This window comes from Salmo trutta, chromosome 13 (assembly GCF_901001165.1).
Source record: "Salmo trutta chromosome 13, fSalTru1.1, whole genome shotgun sequence".
In the NCBI taxonomy this organism is placed as follows: Eukaryota; Metazoa; Chordata; class Actinopteri; order Salmoniformes; family Salmonidae; genus Salmo; species Salmo trutta.
Genome location: NC_042969.1, coordinates 1,825,548 through 1,841,146, shown reverse-complemented (window position 1 = coordinate 1,841,146; position 15,599 = coordinate 1,825,548). Strand labels below are relative to the sequence as shown.

General features: G+C 46.5%; 1 protein-coding gene across 1 annotated transcript in view; it reads right to left on the bottom strand.

Moving 5' to 3' along the window:
* Window positions 1–408: 408 nt before the first annotated feature.
* LOC115205051 (protein diaphanous homolog 2) overlaps window positions 409–15,599 on the bottom strand; it is a 675,845-nt gene continuing 660,654 nt past the window's right edge. The window contains exon 31 of the mRNA XM_029770617.1: window positions 409–611. Within this exon, the coding sequence (XP_029626477.1) occupies window positions 547–611 (65 nt within the window). The 3' untranslated portion in view covers window positions 409–546. The remainder of the gene's footprint in view (window positions 612–15,599) is intronic.

Sequence of the window (15,599 nt, the reverse complement as noted above, 5' to 3'; positions counted from 1 at the left end):
GTGTTGCAACTTCAGCACTCGGCACTCGGCGGTCCTGTTCTGTGAGCTTGTGTGGCCTACCACTCCGCGGCTGAGCCGTCGTTGCTCCTAGACGTTTCCATTTCACAATAACAGCACAATAACAGCACTTACAGTTGACCAGGGCAGCTCTAGCAGGGCAGAAATTTGACAAACTGACTTGTTGGAAAGGTGGCATCCTATGACGGTGCCACATTGAAAGTCACTGAGCTCTTTAGTATGGGCCATTCTACTGCCAATGTTTTGTCTATGGAGACTGCATGACTGTATGCTCGATTATATACACCTGTCAGCAACGGGTGTGGCTGAAATGGCCGAATGCACTAATTTTAAGGGGTGTCCGCATACTTTTGTATATATAGTGTATGTGTGTGTTCATGTGTTGGTGTGTTTGTTAATGTGTCTGTGAGTGTTTAAGTGTGTGTGGGTGCCACATGGCTGGGGTCCATCTCTCCTACTATACGTCCTCAGATTCTCCTCGCAGGCCTCTTTGGCACTTGTCTAACGTCTTCTGGTAGGCGCGGGCCATCATCGAGCCTGGGGGTTTGCGTTGTGGCGTGATCGAGACCTTTCCAGGACCGCACGGCGGTTGTCTGAAGAGAGAGAGAGAGGGAGAGAGAGAGAGAGAGAGAGAGAGAGAGAGAGAGAGAGAGAGAAAAAATAAGAAAGAGAGAGAGAGAACAGGAAAGTGTTGTTAGAGTCATAGTAACACACAGACGGTACCTCAAATAAACAAAAGGGGTTGTGAGGGGAAGGAGAGAAGGAGGGAGGGAAAACATCAACAACAGAACCCAAGCTGATTAAGAAGAGAGCTACAGGGTTGAGAGGAAGAGACAAGAGGGGCCTGGAGTGGTGGTGCTTGCGTCTGGTGTCATAGTAACTCCATTGAGCTCGGGATCTGGCCTCCCACTCGAGAGCCATTCCACCTATTCTCACATCACAGGGAGCATGTCAACTTTATATTCCCTTATCAACTTTATATTCATCATCTCCAACACCACCCCAACATCAACATAACTGCGCGTTTCTGTGTTTTGTGGGGGAAAAAAATAAGAGGGAGATAAGTGTTTCCTATGACATCGGCGTGCATCGTGTGATTTGAACCAATTATGAGTAGGCATTGTCTACTACAGGCACGGCACTACACCGGGGCTAGGGGGGGCTATAGCCACATCACAAATCTGCATAGCCCCAGTTAAGCCCCGTCAAGCGTTTTAGTATATATATATTTTAAAGTTAATAACCAGCCATTCTGTTCCCAATCCGATCCCTGGCTGCGTGCTCGTGCCGCGCGTGTACCTTATGACGTGTGTGTGCGTGTGTCTGGTGTGTGTGCTCGCGCACGTTAGGCTACGTTACGTGAGCTAGCTTCTAGCTAGCTAGTCGCCCATCTCGCCCCGTTGCGATGGACCGTTTTCTGATCAAGAGAAGAGTACGGGTAGAAAATAAAAATCCAGACCCTGTCTCTGAGGGGGCCAAAGAAGAAGAGGGAGATAAGAAAGATGAGTCGGAGAGAGAAACTCGTGAGCCACGACGTGAGGGAGCACCTGAGAAGTTCGTCGCTGCTAGCTGCTCCACAGCCACCGTTAGCTGCACTGTTAGCACAGCCACCGCTCCCTCTGATTTAAGCCAGTCACCTGTTGAAGAACCAAGGCGCCCTCTTCTTCGGCGTTATCGAGCCACAAAAGTTGGACAGCAGGATCGCTACTTCAATTGTAGATGGTATGAGGATTACAAATGGCTGGAATATTCTATTTCATAGACCGTGCTTTCTGCAATGCATGCTGCCACTTTCAACGTCCAGGAAACCATGGTGGAGAGAAGGGGGCATTTTCCCACAATGGCTACCAGAACTGGAAGAAGGCAACAAGTTCGTTGAAGACACACAATGCCAGTGTGGAATGAGTGGATTATTCAGAAAGAGTCTGGCTCAACAATATGCAATGCTCTAAGTGATGGACATTCAAAAATAGTCAGCGAGAACAGAGAGTATATGAGATCTGTCGTGGAGCCATTGCGTTACACTGCATACCAGGGACTTTCACAGAGAGGAGACAAAGAAAACGACATGGCTGTCAACCAGGGAAACTTCCTTGAACTTTTACAGGTCATAGACAAATTCGCCGAAACAGTTGCACAGAAAATCTCAGATAATCCTAGAAATGCTAGGTACATGCATCATGATATACAGAATGAAATACTGGGCAAACCCTCGACTCAGCAACCTTGCCTGCCCGTCCATACACGCAGAAAGAACCAAGGCCCTGGATGACCAGAAGATTATAGACTCATTTGCACTGAACCACAACAATAGACGCATCCTCTTTCTATAAAACAACACTTGGTGTGTAACTGAAAGGCCTTTTATTTATTGACAGAGTGCGCCTGTCCGGTGGTGGGAACATGATTCAATCGCACTGATCTGGATCTGGATGGAACAAGAAGGCGCATGCATATTGTCAGCCAGTCGGCCTACAAGTATTTTTGCAATAGAAATATAAACCCTAAGAAAAATGATAGCCAGCTCGTTTTACACCATGTGTACACAGTGGACAGGCATAGGGTAAATTCACTTCTCGTTGTGGCTACACTGTGGATATAATTCATTTCTGATGTTGTGATAGACATTTCATCCGTAACATTATAACCAATGCACAGCAGGACGCATGTATAGCGTCAGCCTACAAGTTATTTTTGTTTGCAATAGAAATATAATCACTAAGATTGTGATGATAGCCAGTTCGTTTTTACAAGTGCGTGCACAGTTAACAGGCATAGGCTAAATGCATTGCACTTCTCATTGTTGTTGCCATTTCATCTGAAACATTATTACCAATGCACAGTTGTCTGATTATACATATGGAATAAATGCACTTAAATGTCATGAAAATCAACTATTTTCTGGTCTACTAATCAGTTGATGATGTCATTGGAAACGCTTATCTTCCTCTATCTTTTTTGTTACAAAACATTGAAATGCACCGTTTTCACATATGTTGATGTTGGGGTGGTGCTGGAGATGAGCAATATGAAGTTGCACAATTTAGAAATGTCCCTTTAATGCAGGCCAAACTTAATGCAGAGACACATACCACACAACCCTAAAGATCAAGGGTGCCAGGCAAGTACACAAACACAGCACACTACAGAAAGAAAGATAGAGAGAGAGAGACAAAGTTGTCTTTGGTTAGTTTCAAACAGGATTTGGTGTAAGGTGAGGCAAGGTGTTCCAAATTTCTATTAGTACTTCCAATATTTACGCAAGAGGTTTCACTCTGGCTGCTCCTGCGAGCCCACCAGCTCACTTAGAACCCTTTGGGTTGGCTGCGTCGGCCCACGCTCCCCAGTCCATAAGAGAATTACAAACAATCCCTCCCTCCCTCTCCAACAGGCCAACCATGGCTGCCCATGGCTACCCATGGCACGGCCCCGCCATACCAGGTGGCAGGAGGGTTGGGCAGCACTGGGCGGCCAGGAAGCAAGATATCAACGGAAACAAGGTAGCTAGCTAAGCCCATGCAGGCCTCCCCTGGCACTGCCATGGTGGAGCACATTACTCAGTGCCAGCTGTAGGGTGCCAGGTGTCCTGGGCTGGGCGTTGTTTAATGCGACAGAGTGACTGTGACGGCAGTGGGGTGCACACATCTCCACTACCAAGACTTCCAACACAGACGCCTCAGATTGAGAGAGAGCATGCAGATGGCGCACAGAAGGAGAGGGGGGAGTAGGATGGAGGAGAGAAAGCCGGGGGGGGGGGGGGTAACAGATAGGGAGGGAGATTGAAAAGGAGAGGGGGAGAAGGACAGACAGAAAGAAGAAAGCAAGGCAGATATAAAAAAGTGTGAGGAACCTAGAGATAAAGAGAGAGAGCCTGAGTGAAATAAAGAAAGAGGCAGAGAAAGCCAGAGAGATATATATGCATGGAAACAGATGTGCTATATGCTTCCCGCTGACTTGAGTTGGTGAAAGTTACAGCCTGCGACCTTCTGAACTTCACATGCTCTATATTGCAGAGCACATCTGAGAGACTTTCCACGATCACCCTCCCTTTCATCTTCAAAAACGCTTGCAAGTGTTTCTCGTGCCTAAGAGGCAAGCTCGAACAACTTTGCGGGTGCCAAATGTTCCATGCAAACCACCACCAATGGTAAACAATAAACTTTAAAACAAGAGACCAAGGAACTGACTTTAAAAAAATCCAGTGCCAGAAAACGTCCATGTCCGATTCCTCGCCTTTTGCAATTCCAATCAAGGTGACCTCATTTCGGGACGAGCACTCGCCTCTGACCTTGAGCCCATTAGAACGGTATATAACGGAGGCACTTGGAGAATACAGTCCTCCCTTTAATACCGGGCTTAGAACTGGCTGTATCTATTACCAGACGTGGGAGAGAGAAAAGAAGGAGGAGAGATGAAAGAGAGAAAGGAGAGGGACTGGGTATGGCCAAGAAATGAAGAGTAGGGATGGAGCGAGAAAACACAAACACTTCAACACTTCCAGGAAATAATTATCGCTGTCTGTTTGGAATCACTTTGAAGACTTGCAGTTGCACACATTATGCGCTAAGGTCGGCATGAAGACACTCGATCAACTTCTTGAACTTGTTCGGCACAGCGAAGAACCAGCCATTGTGTGTAGAAGGTTGAAATTGGAAATGGTTCACACCGTTCCCATCTCTACAAGTTCCCCAGCGAAGATTGCCTTTCCATTCAGGTGACCGGACAACAGTTTTAAAATGACATGGGTAATTGCATCAAGCCTACAGTTGAAGGTATAGGTAAGCTTTTCCATAGACTTGGTGAGAGGAGGGAAGAGGGAAGGTGGCCGGTAAAATCAAATGCATGTTCTATTGGAGGATACTTCAGAGTGGAAACATTTGCTTCTAATAGCCTTTCCAGTTCGCATCGTCAGGTATAAAAAGCCCATCTTTCCTCCCCACATCAATCTAGCGACAACAACTGCACAAACAGCGGCCCATTTCTATTGGTAGACTAAACGTTACAGTTATCCTCTACAGGGATGAAAACACTTAAACACCCATAGAAACACACACACACATACTATACAAGGAAAACCACATACCAAACAACTTCAAGGGTATTTCTAGCACTGATCACAAATCTGTCTGCTGCCATCGGTTTTGATGGCTCCTTTTTACCTGCTTTTCCCCGAGGCGACATCTTTTAGTGTTAGCGAAGTCACAGAAGCACAAGAGAGGGAGAAAGGGGGAATTGACAAAATAATAAGAGCATTCCTGGTTACAGTGGGGACTTGCCTGGCTGTCACAGAGCTTAATGCAAACGACTGGCATTGTTTCTTGTTTCTCGAGTGGTAAAGCAACGCACCAAGGGGGGTGAGTAAGGAGTGGCAAATCACCACACAACACACGAACACACTCTAAGGGGTGTATAACAATGCATCCCAATGATCCATGCCACGGGGAGACGCAGTCTGTATAGGCCTAAAGTAATATGAAGGGAGGATGCCAAAATGACAACCAACCATGAGGCCTCCTTCGCACTTGCGCGAACACACACACACACACACACACACACACACACAGCTCTTGTCTGATTTACTGGAAAGCGTCCAGTAAAATGCCATTTCATGTTGTGATGGAGCGATGGGGAGCTCCCGCGTCTCTGGTCCCTCCAAAAGAGATGAAAACCCATAATGGGTTTTGTGTTACTTTCATCCTTTACTAATTACACAGCATTACATCATCAGCGGGGCCTGTGATCCGAACGCAAAGAGAAAGCCTGCAAGTAATCTATCAAAGCATTCCCAGTCAGATCTTCCAGGGGTTCTCTATATAAACAGGAAGACTGTTCCGGTAAACTGAGCAGGGATTAAATACAGTATGTTAAAGTTCATTAACATCTGGGTTAGCTGCTGCTTTGGCGACTACATAAACACACTGTATGTATCCATTAGGGTTAAGATAACAGTGGTAAAGGTAAGCATAATCACCATCATCATCCTTCTCCTTCTAGGATAATTACACACACACACACACACACGGCCAAACACACTCACACAACACTTTATATTTCAATGAGACAAAATGCAATATGGGGTGATTCAATATTTTTCCGCGTCACATGTCAACAAACCACCATCACTCCCAGTTCTCTGAGAGCTGTGCTATCCGCTGCAACTTCTATCTTTCCCTGTCCTCAGCCAGGGCTAGTGGCTGCAGAGTAATGGAGCGCCAAGAAACACCAGAAGCAAGATATATAAACGGGATGCAGGGGGAAGAACATCATTTTTTTCGGCTTTAATTTATAGGGTTGCTGAAGCAAAACTACAGTTTGCACCATAACAGAGGCTTGTTCAAAGATGAGAGTAATTGCTTTGAATGGGGAAAACTGGAGTCCAACTGAAGGGTAACTTAAGTTCTGGAGGAGGGTATGGGGGTGAGATGGGGAGAGAGAGAGGGTGGAGAGAAAAATAAATAGCAGAGAGAAAGAGAGAGAGAGAGGAGAGGGAGAGAGAGCAAGACAAGTGGGGAGGGATTAAGGTCGAAGAACATGGGCAGACTGTGACCCTTTGAAATCTGATCTCAGATCAGTCTACGGGTAATTTATCAGTTGAAATGTATAGTCAACAACACAGAATTAATTTAGGGGATTACTAGGAGCAACTGCCTGCTTTACTTCACATTTGTCTGATCAGCTTCTGTTATAGGCATCTGTTATATGTGTTTTTAGTCCACTGCACTGGCTGTGTGACAGTGTCTGAGAAAATACAAAAGATTGATTGACGTGAAGGGACGCATAATCAATAACACAATAACACAATTTTGACAGTGTAAAGAATATTATAACATTGTCAGATTGTGGCAGAGTTGCATTGACTTACGTAGACCACCTCTAAACTGCTATATATTTCCTAACAGAATTTAACAAAAAAAAATGCAAGAGCTCACTGAAAGCTTGATTTCTTTACTCAAACTTTTATAGCTATACAACTGCAAAGCATGTCTCGGCGATGTCTCGTATCTGGTATCTTGTGAAGGCCTTTGGTCTTTAGTAATGTCAGCTGAATGAGTGTACGGGGTGTCAGGAAATTTTAGGGGTGGGTGTGTGTGCGATATGTGTGTTCTTCACGGGGCCCGCATCAGATGGAAAAAGGGATCAGAGTGGTGTGACAGAGGAAACACAGAAGGCGGGCCTGGATATGCTGAGGCAAGATACTGAAATTCTCCTCCCTCTTTCTCTCGCCCGTTCTCTCTCTCGGCCGTTCTCTCTCTCTCTTGCCCGTTCTCTCTCTCTCTTTTTATCTTTCTCACTCACTTTCTCCCCCCTTCACTCCTCTCCCCCTCTTTCCTGTCCCCCTCTTTCACTCTCTCGCTCTCCCTCTATCTCAGGATCCCATGCAAGCATGGCCGGATTTACAGATGTTTACAAGAAATCAAGGGATAGTTGTCAAATGCCCAAATCCCCAGGAACTACCAAAAAGCAACCCCAAACAAAGCACTCCAATCTCCTGCTTGAAATTCCAGAAGAATGCAGATAAGCTTAAGGTATGGTGTGTATGGCGTGTATGTATACCCAGCTAAAATCCTTTGGAGGGAAAAGTGAATCTAAAGTGAGCCTAATCTGACAGTTTGTTGAGACAAAGGATAATGAAACGGTAATGGGATATAAAAGCGGCGTCAGTCCAAACACAACTGATGCGAATCTCTCTCATGTCCATATCGTGGATTTCAATCACGCATGGGGTAGTCTGTGATGTAGCACGCTGCTCACCACTTACACACACACTGGTGAATGACCCAGATACTCAATACAACCTATTCTCTCTCCCAACCCGAAATGCCTCTCTCACAAATCTACCTTAAGGACTGCATTAAAGTACTGACCAACCGGGCCCTTTAGCCCCTTATTTGAAAGGAGGCAGCATCTTAACTGATTTTGCTACAGGCCTTGCGTCTTCCTTTGCCCACTGCTGTGCCCCTCCACACCAGTCCCTCCTCCCCCCACACTTCTCCATTGTCCACTACCCCCTCTCTTTCTTTCTCTCTCTCCCCTGCTCGCTGTCGCTGAAAGGGGAGTAGGGGCTGAGAGTGATGTCTCTTGACAGCTCGGAACACAATACGGCGCAGGAGACCTGGAAATCACTACACGTGTCCATAAACAAAAATGTATTTTTAGAGGGGAGATAGTGTACTAGGTTACCTCCTCGGCGGGACGGCTTTGACAGGTTTGTACCAGGGACAAACAGTGTGACGGGAAGAGAGAGAAAAACTGTGTGTGTGTGTGTGTGTACGTATCAATCTCACGATCAAAAATAAAAAGTCTAAACTTCTTCCTCTGCAGCCTAGCGTGTGCTCAGTCTTTTAGGCCTCTATCTTTGATTGAAAACAACAAGCTTGACAGGCCGCCAGTACTTGTGATTTCTCATTGGGCCCTCTTCCCTTCTGATATCTGGACTGGAGGTTTCTTTTGCTACGGAACAATACTTCCTAGCATTCTCCTGGCAGTCGAGGCAATGCACAAACGCACCAAACAGGCAAAAGATGAAAACCTTCTTGCAATCGATCAAGCGCCAGAGGCAAAACTCCCATTCATGATCATCTGCTCAGCAGTAGATTTCAGGAAGCAGGCTTCAGAAAGAAAAATCAATTTCAACTGTGCATACACTCCTCAAATCGTTAGGGTGCCTGTTTGAGATTCATTGCTAGGCTAGCTGTCCATATTGGCAAAAGGCTAGCATTGGGGTATATAAGGCTGTGGGGAAAATAGCATGGACAGTAAGCCTCTGAGTGGGGGGTTCATTACTGGCCTAAGCCTGTAGCCCCGGGGGCAGGCTGGAGCTGGAGTCAGCAATGAACACAGATGGGGTCTGTGGCATCTAGTGCATCTAGGGCCCGGGCTTTTCCTAGTCCTGAGCCAGGATAGTGGGTAATCCATCAGGTCCAGGCACAGGGCCGCCCGAGGGGGGCAATCGCTGATCCTCCAAAACTGATAGGGGGCTCGGCGGGAGGCCAGGGTGGGCCAGAGCTGGGGTGAGCTGGACCAAACGGAGTCAGTGCAATGGCCTGGTTCAGCACAGCTTGACTTGTCTCCGCAACCACCACCGCTTGTCCTCTGTACCAGTGTAGTAAAGTGGCTGCGGCCAAAAACACACACCTTGAACCATACCATATCATTCAATGATACCAAAGGCCAACATCAATCAATGCACATACATGACTGTCAGCATCGTTCACCTTTGCAAAAACACATCACTGTCTCAGTGTCACGTAGCACTTATGACGCCTACAACACATTACCTAGAATCACTCACCATCCAATTCAACCAAATGTCAACACAGAAAGAGCTGTGAATTGCCTGTAATTATATGTGTGACCCGTATGTATATAAGCCGGCAGAGAGGACAGGGAGTCCGGAGGAGCCTAATTGCTGCAGCCGGAACCACTTAAACAAGGGTCTAATGATGAGGCCTGCAGAGACGAAATACAGGAGGAAAGAGAGCCACTCCGCCCTGACACGGCACTGCTTTGATTGAGAGAGTTAGACAAATGGATGCTGAGATATAGTTTGACAGACAGATGGGAGCGTAAATGGATGATTTGGCAGCGTGATAAAGTAAATAGACTGATGGACCACCAAACAAATACAGGAAGAAAATGCCAGGTTGTGGACACAAAAGCCTCTGTGATGATGGGAATGCCAGATAGCGTGATAAACACAGATGGACCATGTTGATACGAGGGAGGATAGATGGTTTCATTGTATTTGTTTGCCCAAACTGAGATTTGATGTAGTTCGCATCAAGAATCATTTCAAGGGACAACGTCTTGATGTGAATGTTATGGAGGAGGCGTCAAGTTGACGTGACGGACACATCTCTACAGTATCTGTTCTGAGGTGCGCCGCAAGAGTGCCTGTTGTCCCCGCTCTGAATGACATGGGGGAGGGGTTCTACGTATAAATCCATCCCTAGAAACCCCCCGGTGAGGGAGGACTGACACATATGCATACACATCCACAACGTGACAGTGGGGGTGTGAGGAACCAACACTTAAGCCAGTGTACATCACCGGGGGAGGTGACAAAGCCATTACGATGTGTTAACCCTTGACCTTAGGAAAGGAGCTATGGGCTGGGGGGTTGGTGGTAGGATGAGAGAGGGAGTGGAGTAAAATAATAAAACCAGGGATTTGTGTAGGAGTGTAAACACACAGAAATGCTGTTTGCGCACCTTTTTTATTTAGAGAATAGGCACCTTAGCGTTCACATTACTGCATGTCAAGTCATTGCCATCACATTCATCCATCTTTTTCTTTACCAAACATCCCTGAATAAAACCATACATACTCATACAGTACTGAGCTAAGCTGATGGCCGCTCTGACAACTCAGTGCCTCATTACTGTCAGATGCTGTTGATGATGTCAAAATTAGGGTTTGGAGGGTTTGAAAGGGGCCGTCTCCTACTCGGAGAAGCAGCCTCTCTCTGCTGTTCCTTCAGGGACCTGAGGGGGCCCAAGGGGGCAACGCGAGACAGCCCTGAGAAGTGTTGCAGGGTTGTTAATAGACAGCGGGGCCCCAAAATCCTGGCCTTTAGAGGTGCTGCATCTCTCACTGTCTGACAGCCTACAGTGGCTTTGGCTCCCGCAATGACCCTTTCAGAGTGCACTCCCAATGATGCGCACACACCAACACACTCACAGGTGCATATGCTCAGATACACAGAAGAGGCAGGCACGAAAACACACACAGGCAGGGACACAGGGCACACGCACACACACAAGTGATGAGACAAAGATACACACACTCTAATCTATTCACAAACCAGAAATAACACAATAGGCTGCTGAGATTCCACTTGAGACTGTATTCACCTCAGGAGAGGTGAAATGAAAAGAAAGATCTGCTGTTGCCATAGTGAAATTCCAAAATATACTTCGATAAAAGAACCACATGCTAAAATATCCACGGAGGAAAACGGGCGAAGAAGGGCTAGTATGACCATTGTCCACTATTATAGGTCTAGATATATGGAAACAAATGTGTGTGCCCTAGATACTCCGCAGGTACTCTGCACACCGAAACAGGTTGTCGCTAATACTCAGGTCCCTTGTTTCTCCTCACAAACCCTCAAACTATTAGTTTGCAATGGGTCTACCCTGGGAAAGTTCTCCTCCACACCAAATATGCCCTGTGGCCTTTTCAAACCCGGCTGCTTTCAGAACTCACCAGGACTCCTCTCCAATCCTCTCCTCGCCCTATGGAGATAAATAAAACATGCTGATGTTGATTATTTATTTACCAATTGGTCTTTTGATGTGTTCCAGCGCACAAAAAGAGCGGAGAGAGATCATGGGAGTGCAGTGAGGGTTTAAAAGGGCCTCTTTCCTCAACAACATCAGGCCCATTTGGTGAAGATGATGCAGAAGATGCCGTGTTTCCTGTGGCTTGGCATTAAAGACAGAGTGAGTTCTAGTCTCTTCTCTCCACTCTGAATCATTCATCGGTCGGCTCTCCCGGATGTACAAAAATCACCCGCGATGGGCCGCACCTCGCTGCACTTCACATTCCCAGCATGTTTTGCACCGAGAATGTGAAGTCTACACTTCGACATATCTGATGCCATCTCAGCTAAGGGAAGGGAGGCAAGGGAGGTGCTATGTTATTGCATCATAGTCATTCTAAAAGGACAAGGTGGGATGTGCAGTTCCCTCCTCAATACCATGCAGGAAATTGTTCTAGAACAGTTCATGTTCAAACATTCATTTGACTCCCTGACTGAATTAACAGAGAAGGAGATATGCGGCAGGGGTGCGTAACCGAAAGGTTGCAAGTTCGAATCCCCGAGCTGACAAGGTACTAATCTGTCGTTCTGCCCCTGAACAAGGCAGCTAACCCACTGTTCCTAGGCCGTCATTGAAAATAAGAATTTGTTCTTAACTGACTTGCCTAGTTATATAAAGGTAAAATAAAAAAATATATTAAAAAATACAAGAGCATATAACTAAATCACTGCAATCAACTGACAGTGAAACTCATTCAGTACGACTGGATGTCTAAGTAAGGCCGTAGATGTCCCAGTGCAAACAGCTTGCTCTGTTGCCTTCACTGTGGGAGGTAAAAGGGGTAGGCTATGCATGCATCTTCCTTAACCACAGCTGCCACTCACTCTGTGCAGCACAGCGAGGGGTCCACCACAGACCTGGGACGTGTTAGGTTGTTTTCCACCACCCACACGCATCTTACCAACACGTCCTGGGCAACAATGGATCTTCGCAGGGATAAAAAATGTATCCGCACTCCCTTCACTTATTTATCGAAAAAAGGAAGAAGATGTTCTGCAGCGAAGCCCCCCGAGAGATGTTCACATGCCAGCTCCGGTGCCACTTTACCCGCAAGGTTTTCAATAAAACAAGCAAACAACAAGATTCTGACACCTTTAAATAAGTGATCGTTCCTGAATAAAGTGGTGTACACAGGTCCTCTCGACAAGGCTCCTCATCACTCTTTTATGGGGCCTTGCTTGGGACAAAGCCTCTTCGGAGGAGCGGGGGAGCAAAGGAGAGAGGCAACTGGTAAACAAGGGAAACAGGGACGTGGTTGGGGGAGGTGGCTCCTGTTCAAGACGCCAATCTGGTGGCACAACATTGGTTAGGATCCCACAATGTTGTTTGAAGAATTTACGAGTGCAAACTGCAACACAGGAGGAGGCTGTCACCTGCCACTCTCACTTTTCTCTCTTCTCTCTGCTTTTCTCGCTGTATCTTTCTTTCTCCCTCTCTCCGTGACTCTCTTTCTCTCTGTACATCTGCATCACGATAAAATGCTGTAAAATCCCCACCCTCCAAGTTGTGTTTGTTTACTCTTTACTTCCCTGTTTTTCTTTATCTCTCGTCCAATCGCAGCGACAGGGTGTGCAGTAAGCGGTTTGAAAATTCTGAGTGGCTGGCTTGCCAGATGCTCGGGCGTCTGTCATGGCGAGCTGTTGTTAGTTCGTTTTTGATGAGGTTTACATGCGGAAAAGCCATCAAATATGAGATAAATGAAAATAGGAGACAGGATCAGTTGTAATCCCTACACCTGGCTGTTATAAGTGGTGAGAACCTCCAGGTAAAAACACAAACGTACAACCAGCTGTGAAAACTGATTTTGGTCAGTGAGTTAGCAAATCTACAGTAATATTTTGGCACCGTTTTCCAGCAGATCTAAGACTGTGCGTGTGGTGTTCAGAAATCAGCATACAAAACAGACACACATGTGCACGCACACATCCCCCCCCACACACACACACCATACAACCCACACACACACCACGACCAACCCCCACCTCCCCCATACACACCATGGTTGTGCTAGCTTAAAAAATGAAAATAGGTCATTCTCCATCCCTCCCTCTTCCTCCCAGCAGGCACTCTGTGCCATGCCACAGTCCTGTACCCCAACGGTCCATGCTGTTACCCAGCCCTCCCTGCCTTTCCGTGGCAGGCCCTATGGCAACACACCTGTGTCAACACTCCTTCCCTGGCCTTCCTTGGGATCAATTAGCATTAAAGTTTCAGGCCCCAGTCTGGTCTACCACTGTCTAGTCCTGATGGTACTATAGCAGCGTCCCAAATGGAACCCTGTTCCCTTTTAGTGCACTTCTTTTGAACAGGGCCCTGGTCAAAAGTACTGCACTATATAAAGAACATGGTGCAATTTGGGCATGGTGGCATAGGACTGTACATTGGAGGGGCCAGGGAGGGAAAACCGTCAGGGAACCACAGACAGCTGCACGCACCAGCCTTGTCAACCTATCCATCAAAGCAGGTGCATACAGGAGGATGCAAAGAGGCACAGGCCTCAATGCTGTCCTGATTTTAACTGTTCAACCTTCTCCTCCTCAGTTCAACCAAATTAGTCCGAACACGACTTTGCTAATGCCTTTTTCTCTCCGGTGGTTAAAAGGCTGTATCACAACCGGCCGTGATTGGAAGTCCCATTGGGAGTCCCATATGGCGGCGCACAATTGGCCCAGCGTCGTCCGGGTTTGGCCGGTGTAGGCCGTCATTGCAAATAAGAATTTGTCCTTAACTGACTGGCCTAGTTAAATAAAGGTTAAATAAAATAAAAAAGAGCTGATTGAACTTCAGATTGTATCATTCACTCCTAGAAAGAGTTTCAGGAGATGGATGCAGAAACATGAGAGGGGAATAGTAAATAGGAAAATCAGTTGGAGTGAATGACAGTGGGGAGACAAAATGAAGTCTCCGTGTAGTTCAATCAATTTCCATGTATTCCTAGGATGCATTCTTTGCACCCTGACCTAACATAAAAATACCTCCTCTTCTGAAGGATAACTAAATAAAGAAATATAAGTCTTGAAAAACAAGCCTCACATAGGCTGCGACTGATGTCATGGCAAGGACAAGAAGATCAACAAGACATGAATGCCCCTTGTGGGATAAATCAAGTATTTTTATTTGAATTGAAGAAGAGATCAACAGGTTTTGGGCAAGGCTGAGAAGGTATATTTCGAGGCCTACTCCCCAGCAAATATGCCTAGAGTCGGATCACAGGAAGTGGGTGTGCTGGGTCACAGAAAGTGTGTATATGATTGGTCACAGGAACTGTGTGTCTCATGCAGCCACTCTTTGGCGAAGGGAAAAGAGGGAGAGCACAGAGGGCAGCTGTACCTGCGGCCATCTCTTCTGACAGCGCCCTTCATGTCATAGCACGGGACCCGACATCAGATCTGACAGAAGTGCCCTCTACGCCACATCACCCCACACACACATCGGCTCAAACGTATGCACACACGCACACACAGACATTCATGAACACACACACACTGGCTCAAATGCATGCGCGCGCAGACTTGTTTAAACATGCACAGTCACATTCATGCACATACACGCTTGCAAACACAAACACACATTCATACAAACACAGAGGCACACAGAGGCACACACACAAACATAGAACATAGAACACACCCACTCACTGCTGCCCAGCAACCCAGTGTGACAACTATCAATAGGGAGTCTCTGCCAGACAGCAAAGTAAACAAAGAGGGGACACAAAAAGAGCTGGAATAAAAGGCTGCGCAGGGACCCTATTATTCCCAAGAGCAGGAAATCATTTGTTAGCAATTTGTGACTCATTTTAGGACCCTTCTATGCAGGGCGGTAGTTGTGCGTATGTAGGCTGGGGGCTTGGAGGGGAGGGCGGGAAGAGTGGGTGCTTAACTTTGCCTCTCATATATTTATAATGTCAAATAGTTTGTTCTTTAAAATGTTGCAATCCCTAGAACTTGTTGGCTAATCAGCACATTTGTTTTTTTGTTCTGGCTGTGCAAAATGAAAAGTCCTGAGCCAAGACATGAATTGATGGATTTCAACTGTGGGCACAATTCAATTTGATTGATAGTGTGTGGAAGGAAGAAGTGGAGGCCTAGTTTCTTTTCACCCCCTTTCAGAAAGTACTACACAATGTATTTCTGCAACCACACAGTAGTGTGTGTTCCACATGAATTGAAACCTAAGTTTCTGATAGGGATTTTATATGGCCTCTGTTCAACAATCTTAATCGTTATCAATCAATAGCCAATTACAAATCGCATG